Below are 12,670 nucleotides of genomic sequence, written 5' to 3'. Positions count from 1 at the left end.
GAGAAATACGTATTATATTATTTATAATCAAAAATTGTTCTTATTTGAAGAGTTTAAAAATAATATCGTTTTGTTTTTTTTATAATTAAAATATATTATTCAATCTAAAAAAACCGGTTTATTTGACTAAAAAAAATCGTTGACAGTATGAAAATATTTTTATCCATGCGTATAAATACTGCAGTAAAAAAATGGTACTTGCATGTTATTCGCCGCAAGCAGATACGGTAAAACCTCGTTAATACGAACACGGATTATTCTAAATTCGCAGTAAATCGAAATTTTCTTTTTCATGATCAAAAAACCATATCTTTAATTTGAATTTCGTAATACAAAATGATTTCAGAGTCCTGGCATATAAAAAATATTCAATAAATCGTAATAAAGTACACTATTTCATTAGCCAGTCATTGAAATTGTGACATGACTTTTTTTAAAACATCAAAAATTATTTATTTTATGAAGGTAATAAAAATAATCCTGATATTTCATGCCCCATTAACACATCAGTGGTACAATTGCACTCCACTCAAATGAAAAACAATAACTCACATGTTTCAGGGCTGTAGGTATTTAATTGTTGATTGTTTATTGGATTTTCACATAGTTTTACTAGAGAACCAATGCCAAACAATTGTGTTGACAAATTGGAAAAATAAAAAAATATTTCGTATTTTTTTATAATTATAGCTTAACACATGGGTGTAAATACCTACCTACATTATTTTAATTTGATAAAATTGTATCAGAAAATTGGTAGGCACATCTATAATCGTAAATGAAATTAATGAAAATCAAATATTTTTTTTTTCAAATATGTACATTTCATATTATTCGTATTAATGAGGTTTTACTGTATTATCTGACGTTACATACGGCCGTTGTCGGTATAATAGACAAGTAACAAAGTTTTTAATGAAAACCTAACAATATTTTTATCATCATAACAAATTACGGATACGTCACAATGTTGCACCGATTTCACATACGGAATAATAATTATAATTTAAATGTGCCGCCAATAAGTTACATTTTTGTTTCCACGGGAAAATATTTGAAATATATATATATATGTATAATATTATTTATTACTTAATACATATTGTTTTGATCAACAAAACAATAGATTCTATCGAGTCCACCAGTTAAGCCGTACTTATTATAAACTCTTCAAAAATAGATTTTTTGGGCTTTAGGCAGTCCTGAAACAAAAAATTATTCAATTTAATTAATGTATTATTGAACATACATAATTTTGAAAATACTTCTAAGAAAATATAATATTATAACCAATAGAAAAAATCTTTTTGAAAAAAGTAAGACACCCCACCCCGCAGCAATCGAACCTGCATCTCTCGGGTATCACGCCCATGCACATAGAACCACTATGCTAAAGGAGTCATACAAAATTGTGACAAATTTTAACTAATGGCTTTTAATACTCACTGAAGCGCTTTCCAAATTGAGCTACTATTTGCGATCGGCTTTTGTATTTTAAAACAAGTAGGTATTACTTTAATTACTAACCGACGTCACGGATAACTCCAAGATTTTTTGTTGTAACTTACTTGAACTTGCTAATAATTTTTAATAACCTATTTATTTTATTCAACGAATATTTCACAAGATTTAAGAATGTAACATTTCAATTATTGAACATACATAATTTTGAAAACACTTCTGAGAAAATATATCATAACTAATAGAAAACACCCTGCCATTAACCTTTTTATCGCGACATAATTTCGCTCATGTACTTGTTCGGGCGCGCTGCGATTTTTACGATTCATAAATCATACCGAAACGTCATTAAAAATGTACCTAAAAATCCACTGAGTGGCTGTAGCTATAATAAAACATTCCTTTTAATTTTACAGCATGTGAAAATAAACAAAAAGATCGTAAATTAAGCAACAGAGCTTTAAGAAATTCTGTCATACATAATAAAGCACGCTTGGAGTACATACCGCAGAGTGAAGTGGCCTCTATGATACCGGATAAGTGGTAGACACTTGCGCCGATGATTAATGTTCACACGTTTTTTAACACCAACACAGAACGCACACAATCGTTATTGTTATATTATTTCCTTACAACTTGGTCTCATATTTCAGTCACACCTAATTAATGTTTATGGCTTAACTATATTTCAAAAATTGATTTTGTCATGGTAGTCATAAAAACAGGGCACAGAGCATAAAGCGACATCACATGCTTCACACATAATGTTCGTCATTTTTCTTTTTTTATCTTTAGTAGTTGAAGCAATACACACACGACATCTTCGATATGGTTTTGTTTTATTTACTGTTGGAGGAATTTTACGGGGTAAATGTCTTAGGAGTTCTGTTTTTAAAATTCTTTTTGGGTTATTAACTACACGAGTAGTTTGTGATGTCGATGGTCTTGAGGCACTGCCATATGTTTCGATTAATTGCCGGATTACGTTTAATTGAAATTCAGCTAAACTAATTTTTTTACCGGTGATAACTTTGTAAAGTATGCTACTATTTAATAAAAATAAATCTATGATGTGGAATCCAACCTTTTTATACCACTTAAGACTCTTTCGCATACACGAGAGGCTGCTCAACATCATGTCAGCTTTGTCTACCGTGCCCATATTTTTATTATAATCCACAACGCATTGTGGTTTTATAATGGGTTGTCCTGTGGCCCTATTAATTTTATCTGTCGGTACCATGGAGTCATCGTGCATGGTACTGATCATATGCACTTCCCGCCTATCATGCCATTTTAACACGAGCAATGGGCCACGGTTAAGAGATTTTACTTGTCCTTTCTTCAGTTTATCAAATTTTGGCATTGACTTTCGTGTTTTACGTACCGTGCCGCAAGCATTTGTCTTTTTTTTATGTAGAAACTGAAATAATTCTGGGCTGCTGTACCAATTATCACAAAATAGTTTATGCCCTTTACCAAAATAATCCTTCATCAAAGTGGTGACAACAGCCCCAGATATTCCCAAAAGTTCACTATCACTTATTTCGGTTTCTACACCACAATAAATAATAAAGTCTAAAATATAACCGGTTTCCACATCACAAATCACAAATAATTTGATTCCAAACCTATGTCTTTTTGACGGTATAAATTGTTTGAATATTAATCTCCCTTTAAAAACAATGATACTTTCGTCGATGCAGAGATTTTCGTTTGGTAGCATTGTTTCTTTGAATATTTTTCTGCAGTGGTCAAGAAGTGAGCGCACTTTATAAAGACGATCTCCAGTAGGGATTTGGGTATCAGAGTAATGTAGCATTTGTAGAATCAACTCATACCGATCTCTTATCATAGTTTGGCCAAATATTTTAGAATTTAATAATGGATCAGCACTCCAATGTTCTTCAATTGTGAGATGGCGATTTCTTGTCATCAACATTGATACAGCATAAAAAACATACATCTCTTCTGGGCATGTATCATACCAGGCATGGATCCTTGCATTCGGAGTGTGGGCTTGTGTGTTGAGCATATGGTTGTGGTAATTATTTGTATGGTTAACTATGGTATTCATTATTGTTTTGTTAAGAAAATGACGAAAAAATTCCATTTCTGTGGAATTTTCATTGAGCTGTACACTAGGGTTAACGCCTGAGTTGAAACTATCAAAATCGTATGTGATCGGCACGAAGGGACCCGCAGTCCACGATTGGAGTAAACTGTCTGGTGCTGCACTGGTAGACGGTTCAGCCACTCCTTCATCACTGCCTATATTGGAAGGCTCGTCAACATCGTCGGGATGTTCTACTAGCGCAGCTTCTTCATTATCACTTTCCATCTCATAGTCCGAATCCAAACATTCAACATCAGGGATAGACATTTTTATTTAAACACTAAATATGCTATTATAACTTAACAGTTTTGAGGAAATTTAAAGTTTTAATTCACTACACAATAATATTAAATTTTAATCTTAGTTCTTTATTCGACTAAAATGAGAAGAATTTTAATCATCACTTTCCTTGAAATAAAAATGAGTGGCCGTGAATTTTGAAAATCTATTCTACATTTTTTAATTTAAATTTAAATATTTTACAGATTATTATTTACTTATTCTCAATTTTTCGTATGTATTTCCATACAGTACAAAAGATTTATTATAGGAATTTTAAATTATTTATGTGTTAATAATTTCGTTTTCACTTTACAACCACTGATTTAATTCATAAAATCACTTTTCATTTAAAGAATTAACGCACATAATTAATTATTAACAGAATGGCGCATCAATAATAATTTTATAGAAAACCGTAAAAAACTTTGAAATGTATCAATCACAACACGAAAGCAATCGACTGTTGAAAATTATCACCGCACTAGCCGATTTCATGTATGAGATCATTAACATCAATTCGCGCCGGCGCAAATTGCGCAAAGCAACTAGCGGTAAATTTTGAAACCAATCATTGGAAATCTGTTTTACTCCAATATCGACAGGGTATGTGTCTTTGCTTAATTTCGAATTATCTAAAAAGTCTTATTGAAAAAAAGTCACAGATGTCAGTAAAGGAATAACCCAGCTAGTTTTTCAAACAAATTTCGACTGTATTACTCGCCGAATTACGAAAATACGGAGGTAGAAACTTATGGGCACTTCTGGATGCCCTTAGCGGTGAACGGTTTAACTATCATGGGCATTTCTAGATGCCGTTAGCGGGAGGAGGGTTAAGTATGGCTCCTTTAGCATAGTGGTCTATGTGCATGGGCGCGATACCAAAGAGATGCAGGTTCGATTCCTGCGGGGTGGGGGTGTCTTACTTTTTTCAAAAAGATTTTTTCTATTGGTTATAATATATTTTCTGCCATCGTTAGAAAATGTTCAATCATCATCGTCAGCATTGTTTGTATAATATTGTAATGTAATGAATATTGTCCGCGATAGCAACCATAGTAAAATCAGTCTCACCTACTTTCTTCACATCATGGAAAAAAATACTATTGCCTACCATACTCTCACTCAGATACAGTGGCGAAGGATGGAGGTAGGCTGTGGAGATCTGACATAAATAGTGCACACCAAATTTTGTAGGACATATTTATTCATTTTCATTGAACTAAAAATATAAATTGCAGATGGTGTCGGTTAGTTTTAAAATTCAATTAAACCCTCCCAAACCAAACCATAATATTATTCTATCTATAAAATATCTAAAAGTATGCTATTAAATGATACATAATTTTAGATATTTTATAGATATAACAATATTTTTTTTATCTTTTATGATTTGGTTTAGACAAGGTTTAATTGAGAACTAACCAACACCATCTGCAATTTTGTGTTCCGAGTTTAATAAAAACGAATAAGTATGTTTGACAAACTTTAGTGTGCACTATGTCAAATCTCCACAGCCTACCACCACTGCTCTGATACCAGTCTACTTCATCATATAAGTATATTTTAAGAAACTTACATATTGTGGCATCCATATGCTCCGTCTGGAGGGGATAAAGAATAGTATGAATAAAAAGTCGTTGGTACTTACTGCTGTACAAAATGAATATATCATTCTCTTGTGTGAGAATGCAGTAAATAGAGTGCATTCAATCCTCAGGTACCTTCCATTGCATAATTTTGCCAGTCTCGTAAAGGGTGGCGAGCACTTGGTTGACGGTGCCTTCCGCCTCCAGCTCCACGTACCGTCGGTACAGCTGCAGAGCTGTCCGGGCGTCCTCCGTTGAGTCGTGCGTCTCTGACTGGATCTTAGTATCTAGATATGCAACATACAAACATCAACATATTAGCCCAGAGAGTGCCATGACCAAGTTGACTTATACTTATGACTTCTTGTCAACGTCATGAATATTTTCTGTGTTCGCAAATATTTTCAAAACAATATTTATAATTTGAATGTGAAAATATTCACAATAAAATTCAAAAAACATGTTGATTTGGTGAGTTTTCGCAAATTTTCATATTCTATTTGTATATAAACTGCTGCAAGTATAACGTGAAGCGTGGCCGTTTCGAAAACTACAATCCTCCCTATCCCTTTCCTCTCGTTCCCCTCGCCATGCAATCATTTCACATTCTTTATTTGTGCGTGATGCAAGTTCGTGTAAAGTATTTAAACGTGTTAATAATGCAAAGTGTTGAAAATGTTAGCAGGAGGATTATAAATCATGTTATAACCTACTGCGAAGAAGAAAAAACAAAATGAGCTCACTGGGCCTATAAATAAGGTCAATGATAGTCGCTGCAGTGACAGATAGATATTCTTTGAAATTTTCGCAATCTAACTCATGAATTTTTGTCAATGTTATGTATATTTTCTGTCTGTTCATGAATATTTTCAAAACGATATTTAAAATTTTAGTGCAAAAATATTCACAATAAAACTCCAGAAACATGTTGATGTGGTGAGTTTTCGTAAAATTTTCAAAATCAAATAGGTATATCATATTATTTAAGTGATTTATTTTATTTCGAAAATAATTGGCCTACACCTAAGTATGCATCTTCCTAGTAAAATTTCCCTTGCAGTGAAAAGGTTAAATGAATATAGTGTGTGAATAATATAAGTGATCCATCCCCACATATTTCTATAATCTGACAAATACAGATGAAAATGATTGAAAAATAAACTCTACCTGCATTGTAATAAGGGTCAATTTGCAAACTGTTTTAACCTGATCCGTGCCACAGACGAATTAACTCGCCAAATACTGTATGTCGCGTCAGGCCACGGACGAATATATTCGCGGGTTCTTGTAAACGTCATAACTTCTGAATAAACATTCTGTGTATATTTTCTAAACAATATTTATCATTTTAGTGTGAAAATATTCACGATAAACTTGATAAACATGTTGTGTTGCTAAGTTTTCACAAATATTTATCATTCCGTTCTTATTTAAAATTTTTTAAAGGATTTATTTTATTTCGAAAATAGCTGGCCTACAAGTGTCCACCTCGTAAAAATTGGCTGGCAGTGATAAGGTTAATTCGTAATTAATATTCTATTCTGCTAATATGTCTACAGCTACATATTGTAAAAATATATAATATGTACGTATCATTTAAAAATGAACTCTACCTATATTGCAATAAGAATTATTCTTACAATTTTTTTTTTAGATGAAATGGTGTAACAGTCAATTTCTCTTCATCATCTGATGCCAATTATATCTTTTGCTAACAGGTTGGACCATAGATTAAGAAAACTTTATTCTTCCAAATAGTTTGGATCAGGGAACACCAAATAATGGTAGCTGGCTTATCCTACTGGGTGTGGTAACAGTTTTGAAGCAGGGTTCGCTTTATTACTTTACGCCATAAAACCAAGGGTTACAAAGTGAGCCGACTGACCTCAAATATTGAAGGCGCGTTATATTTACGCGACAAACTTTAATGCATATTATGAGACAGACGTAACTACTGAAAATAACATATTCTTTAACACTTGTTTAAATTTATCCCATATTATCCATACCCCGTTGTACCACACCTACAAAGAGCTGGTTCCCATTCTGTATTCCCTGGTTTGGACTAATATAAAAAAGAGCGACATTCCAAAACGTACCAAGTCAGAAATTACGATTTTGAAATAAACATATTTTATGATAAAAAAAATTTTATGTCAGTACCTACCATAATGTTTAGAGAATTTCTTTGAAAATATAAACTTTGAAAAAGTAGTAAGAAAACTTGAACAGAATAATAATTAATCCGAATGAACAAAATGAATTGTCCAATGCATTTATAGATACAATTAATTATTGTTACCATAGTGCGTATCGAGGAAAATACAAGTCATATTTTGACATCAAATTACACTATTGCAACATGTCTTTATGACACCAAATACCACCAAACAGCTAAATATTGAAAAATCACATTGAACTATATTTATACCTTTACAACCGTGTCGGTTTATGGCAGAGTTTCTTACCCAATAGATGCCAGGCCAAGAACTTCAAAGACACCATTCTGTGATGAGGCAAGTGGAAGAGATGAACCGTGTCGATGACCTGTTCCGGCGGCACAACCAAATTTATTACCCTAAAATGAAATAAAAACATTTAAATCTGCCATCGTTGACTTGCCTGTTCTTCTTACATAGAGAAAATAGCCTCCTTCTCGATCCACTGAGGCTTCCTTATTTTCTTGGTTCTTTCCGAGTCATACAAGCCATAACTCCACTAATTGGATGTATTTTATAGCCTTGGAATCCACACAATAAGAAAATGATACAAGCAAGGATTAAGACCATCTGAGGCATCCGTAGCAATGGTTCCGAAGACTGGCTAAAATTCCAAATATTAACCTTGAGACACCGTTGTGGAGTATGTGGTTTGTATCCGTTGAATATTATAGGAGCGGTAGGTAAAGTATTAATTAACGTAAACTAGGCGTAAGGTATTACCTACCTAAAATCATTGTTCAGTCCGTGACCAACAAACAGCACTCCCGTATCGACTAGACATCTCAGTTTTTGATAGGTGCTTTTTAGAGTTGTCAAATGCTTCGAACTGAAATTCGCGTCTAGATCTCCCGGGTTGATACCCGAAAACTTCGTTAGATAGTCCACAACCTGTCGAAAAATAAATTACTGAGAAAATTTCATTAATAATTAGACTAAATAAGGTAAACTACAGTAAAATCCAGTTACAGTACTCTCTCAGTAATCCGCCACCCCAAAAATGTCCAAGTGTCCAATTAGTGTGGAAGTGACGTATTATAGTGCATACATACAAAATATGGTAAAAATAAAATCAGGTATTTCGTAAAAATAGTTTTTTTTGAGAAATTTGTACTAGGAAGTTACGGTTTTATTTATAATCAAAATCAAGTATATACTATACGTATTTATAAACCAAATTTATTAACTAAATATTAAACAGTAAATCACTTGATACAACCAGTTGTTCAGTGAGGCAGATATTCTTGAATGGCTTAGGATTCCTGGCTTTCCCTATGACCCAAAGCTTCAGTTTGTGTGTCCCGGTTGCATTGGAGCACTGCATAATTGTGAAGCGGTCCTTGGGCACTTTCCTCCCTGGTACATTACTTTCTTCGCGATGAACGTACATTTTACGAAGGAGAAGTTTTCAAAATAAACCCGTCTCATCTGTGTTGTATACTTATACGCGGCAGACTACTGAATTTGACAATCGAATACCGGCAAATGATAGAGCTTGATTTTGTGCTTGTACATGCTACTTGTACTGCTGATACAATAATATTTTTCATAGACACTAAAATACGAATGTACTGTAGATATTTATTAATTTTCATAAGCATTTTAGCGATAATTTCGATTCATGATAAATTTCGAATTAACCATATTCATATTAGCAGGATTTCTACTGTATAGTGATTTTCAAAAATATGTTGACCAAAGATTTGGGCTGCAAAATGCCATCAAAGACCAAATAAAAACAATTTGAATGCAGTCGGTTTAAAAGGGTTCGCTCACCTGTTCTTGAGTAGAAATATAATCATCTATAAATGGTGTCCCCTCCAATGGGCCTTGCCTGTAAGATATAAAATAGATAATACAATAAATTTATTATGTTTCCCTCCACCATTTGGATCTAAAAGTTGTGCTGGGAGTGTCCCTGGAAGAACTTCCAGGATATTTGTTGTGAATAGTGTACCAGTATAGTCTGACTTCTATTGTTAATACTTTGATTGAGTCTAAATGTACTTTTCGCATGGCAGCAGAGTGCAGAATACAAAATGGAAATATGTACAGAAACAAAACCACATATATTAACATACACACACAATATCTCTTGATGCGGTTATTATTATAATCATTGTTAATTTTAAGTTGGTTTCTATAATAACGGTTTAATGTTGTATTACTTGCAATAATCCTGCCAAATAAGCCGCCAGAATCTTCAGTTCCATTATTGACAGTTAATTGAGTAAAACTGGATGAATAATTAAAACCTGCTCGTCAAATCCACGACACGCAACCACCATTTTGATTTGACAAAATGTTTTTACAGTTATACTAAGTGTTGCAATATTACTTCCAGCTGACTCAAAGGTGAGCCAATTACTGTAGCCAATTAGAAGAAACCTTCACTTTCGCCATGACACTGGTAATCTACAAAAAACTGAGAATTTCACCATATAGAAACCAGATCGCAATACGATTGGCCCATTAGGATGCTGGACACTCTTAAGCAGGTCATCAATTTCAGAAAATATGTAAATATTTTTATGAGGACACTTGCGTATTTTGATACGTGATTTGAGTCTGGGTGTTTCTATGATTGTCTCACTGCTACTACTACTACAGTAATTGGACCTCATGGATAAAAACAGGGTGTGATTGGCATCTTGCGATCCGCCACATAAATGTGTGGGATTCTATTAAGCCAAGCTGATTGAGCTTAACAGCGAAACTAACATGACCGAAAAGTCCACTTGTCTCAAGAACATCTATTATGTACACAGTATGTTCCTACTTTTAATAATGTATCTATCAAATATTTCAGAAGTTATTAATGTAAAAAAACTTAAACGTTAAAAACTATAACCAAAACTGCAGTACACACGCACAATTATCTGAGCTTCATCACAGATATCAGCAGTATTACAATTATTATTGAAATCATGACAATCGGCAATTACCAAATGGAGATAACTAAAGCACAAATCGATATAGCCTACCCTCTGACGCAAGTGATCCGAGCAACTGCAAGGTGACTCGGCCTGATGGTAGAAAGCCTGCCGTCACTTCTCAGTTCCGCTTCTTCCTGGTTCAGAGTCACAAACTCAGCGTCCATGCCGACGATCTCACCTATTGGAATTAACAATCATTTGCTTAGCGGAAGAAATCACTAAGTGACATTTTGATTTGACCTGAATTTTTAGTCTCAAAGGCTTTTATCATGCAACTTTTTGATCTGATTTCAGACTTGTGACCACATACGTACAGTTATTTCTAACACCCATAATTCTAAATTCGAATTATTCTCAAACTATACAACATAATTCTTGGTGGAAATAAATCGGATAACGCTTACGTTGAGAAATGAGTAAGTTCGAAAAAGAACCAATAACCATAGATATCTTACACAAGCAATATAGATATGCATAGTTTTATAATGAAGATGTTTAAAACAAAACTATTTTATATTGATCACTGTGTCTATATTTAGCAAAGATCATCATAATGACACATAATATCAAACCTAAACTTACTAAAAATTCTTAATTTTTAGTCTATGAGCATTTCCCTCTCTTATTTTCATACAAAATTCAATCTATAATAATTCTAAATTACTTTTGTTCCAGTGAAAACTAATGATTTCAATAAATCAGACAAAAATCTGGAAACAGTTATTATACTCCGTTAACACATGCATGGATTTACTGTTGACAGTAAGAAAATGTATGGGTAAACATGTATTATCCTGCAGTTGGCATTACATGCAGATTACATGCATGTATCAAACAAGTTTGGAAGCGTCCTGTGACAGTAAGATTTTTTTTCGATCTGGGCCTGCGCAGTAGAACGATAGTGGCGAACCTGCTGGCAAAAAAACGAATTTTCAGGTTGACCGATTTTCACTGCCTGTCAATAACCATAAAATGACAACATCGCGTCACGCTCACTCATAAAGAATGAATTGGAGAGACAGTCAGCACTTTTATATGTAAACAGTTATTGTCATGATAGTTTAAAATAACCACTATTAATTGCCGCTAGTAAATCCATGCACGTGTACAGGCGCTATTATTCAGTTATATTTTTTTTTTAACATAATTTTTTGGTTGACATAAAAAAAAATCATAATACCTTCCCTTCTTCAAATGAGAAATAAAAAATAAAAATAAACCTCTCTTTGGAAATTCGTGCGGAGTGAGCGGTGTGAAGTTGGCGGTCGGTGCTATTGAGAGGTTTTCGTCGCCAAAAACCCGACCCGCCGAAAGCCTTCGCCCGAGAAAAGAGTGAGCCGACGGGGTACTCGACCAATGAGATGCCGCCATCACACTCCGGTAGAAGAGAACACAGGGGGATTTCCACTCTAGGTTGAACCAGCACACTTCAGCGGCCGATATCGGTGACACACTAAAGAAAATATATCCGTAAAAAGTTTGTCTTGAATTTACGGTTACTTTTACTCGACTTGATCATTAGCATAGTCAAAGGGGGGTGATGTTTTCCTCGATTAATTTCCTTCTTCTTTTTAGTATGTTACCACAGTTATTAACTTTAAGAATTCCACGTCTAAAACTAGAATAAGTAGTGTGCTTTTTCGACAATTTGACAAAAAATGTAACTTCCAGATTTTTAGCTTTAATATATGTACAGAAATATAAAATTACTAGTTGAGCCATTTTTATTCGCATTTATTCTTTATTTCCCCACCCACCTGCAAATTCCTCAGTATTGTCACAAGACCAGGCAAGTGCGGAGTTACGGTCATAATTCGAGCGTAAATGCAAGAGACATTCAGTTAGATCAACACAGCGGACGCGCGCAGGTTTCTAATAGCTTTCCGTCACTAAGTGATTGACTCAATAATACAGAGTGATTCAGAAGTAGTTCGTTAGCTTGATATAGAGTCACCGTCGGATACTTCTGAATACCTGGCAAGCCGTTATACCGGCTATCATCATTCATACAACCTGCCATCATCATTCATGTATCATTATCATCCATAAACTGTGTACCAACAAACAATA

At 33.8% G+C, this 12,670-nt stretch overlaps 1 protein-coding gene across 1 annotated transcript in view; it reads right to left on the bottom strand.

Annotated features, from left to right (window-relative positions):
• Positions 1-811: 811 nt before the first annotated feature.
• PAN2 (PAN2-PAN3 deadenylation complex catalytic subunit PAN2) overlaps positions 812-12,670 on the bottom strand; it is a 45,414-nt gene continuing 33,555 nt past the window's right edge. The window contains exons 20-26 of the mRNA XM_085944300.1: positions 11,821-12,053; positions 10,649-10,778; positions 9,441-9,498; positions 8,392-8,555; positions 7,914-8,023; positions 5,508-5,732; positions 812-1,202 (exon numbers count right to left, since the gene is read on the bottom strand). Coding sequence (XP_085800426.1) covers positions 5,566-5,732; positions 7,914-8,023; positions 8,392-8,555; positions 9,441-9,498; positions 10,649-10,778; positions 11,821-12,053 — 862 coding nt within the window. The 3' untranslated portion in view covers positions 812-1,202; positions 5,508-5,565. The remainder of the gene's footprint in view (positions 1,203-5,507; positions 5,733-7,913; positions 8,024-8,391; positions 8,556-9,440; positions 9,499-10,648; positions 10,779-11,820; positions 12,054-12,670) is intronic.

This window comes from Rhyacophila brunnea, unplaced genomic scaffold, assembly GCF_057557595.1.
Source record: "Rhyacophila brunnea isolate RB1 unplaced genomic scaffold, BYU_Rbru_1.0 scaffold_17, whole genome shotgun sequence".
Taxonomy (NCBI): Eukaryota; Metazoa; Arthropoda; class Insecta; order Trichoptera; family Rhyacophilidae; genus Rhyacophila; species Rhyacophila brunnea.
Note: the sequence above shows the minus strand (reverse complement) of the source record. Positions and strands in the feature narration are given on the sequence as shown.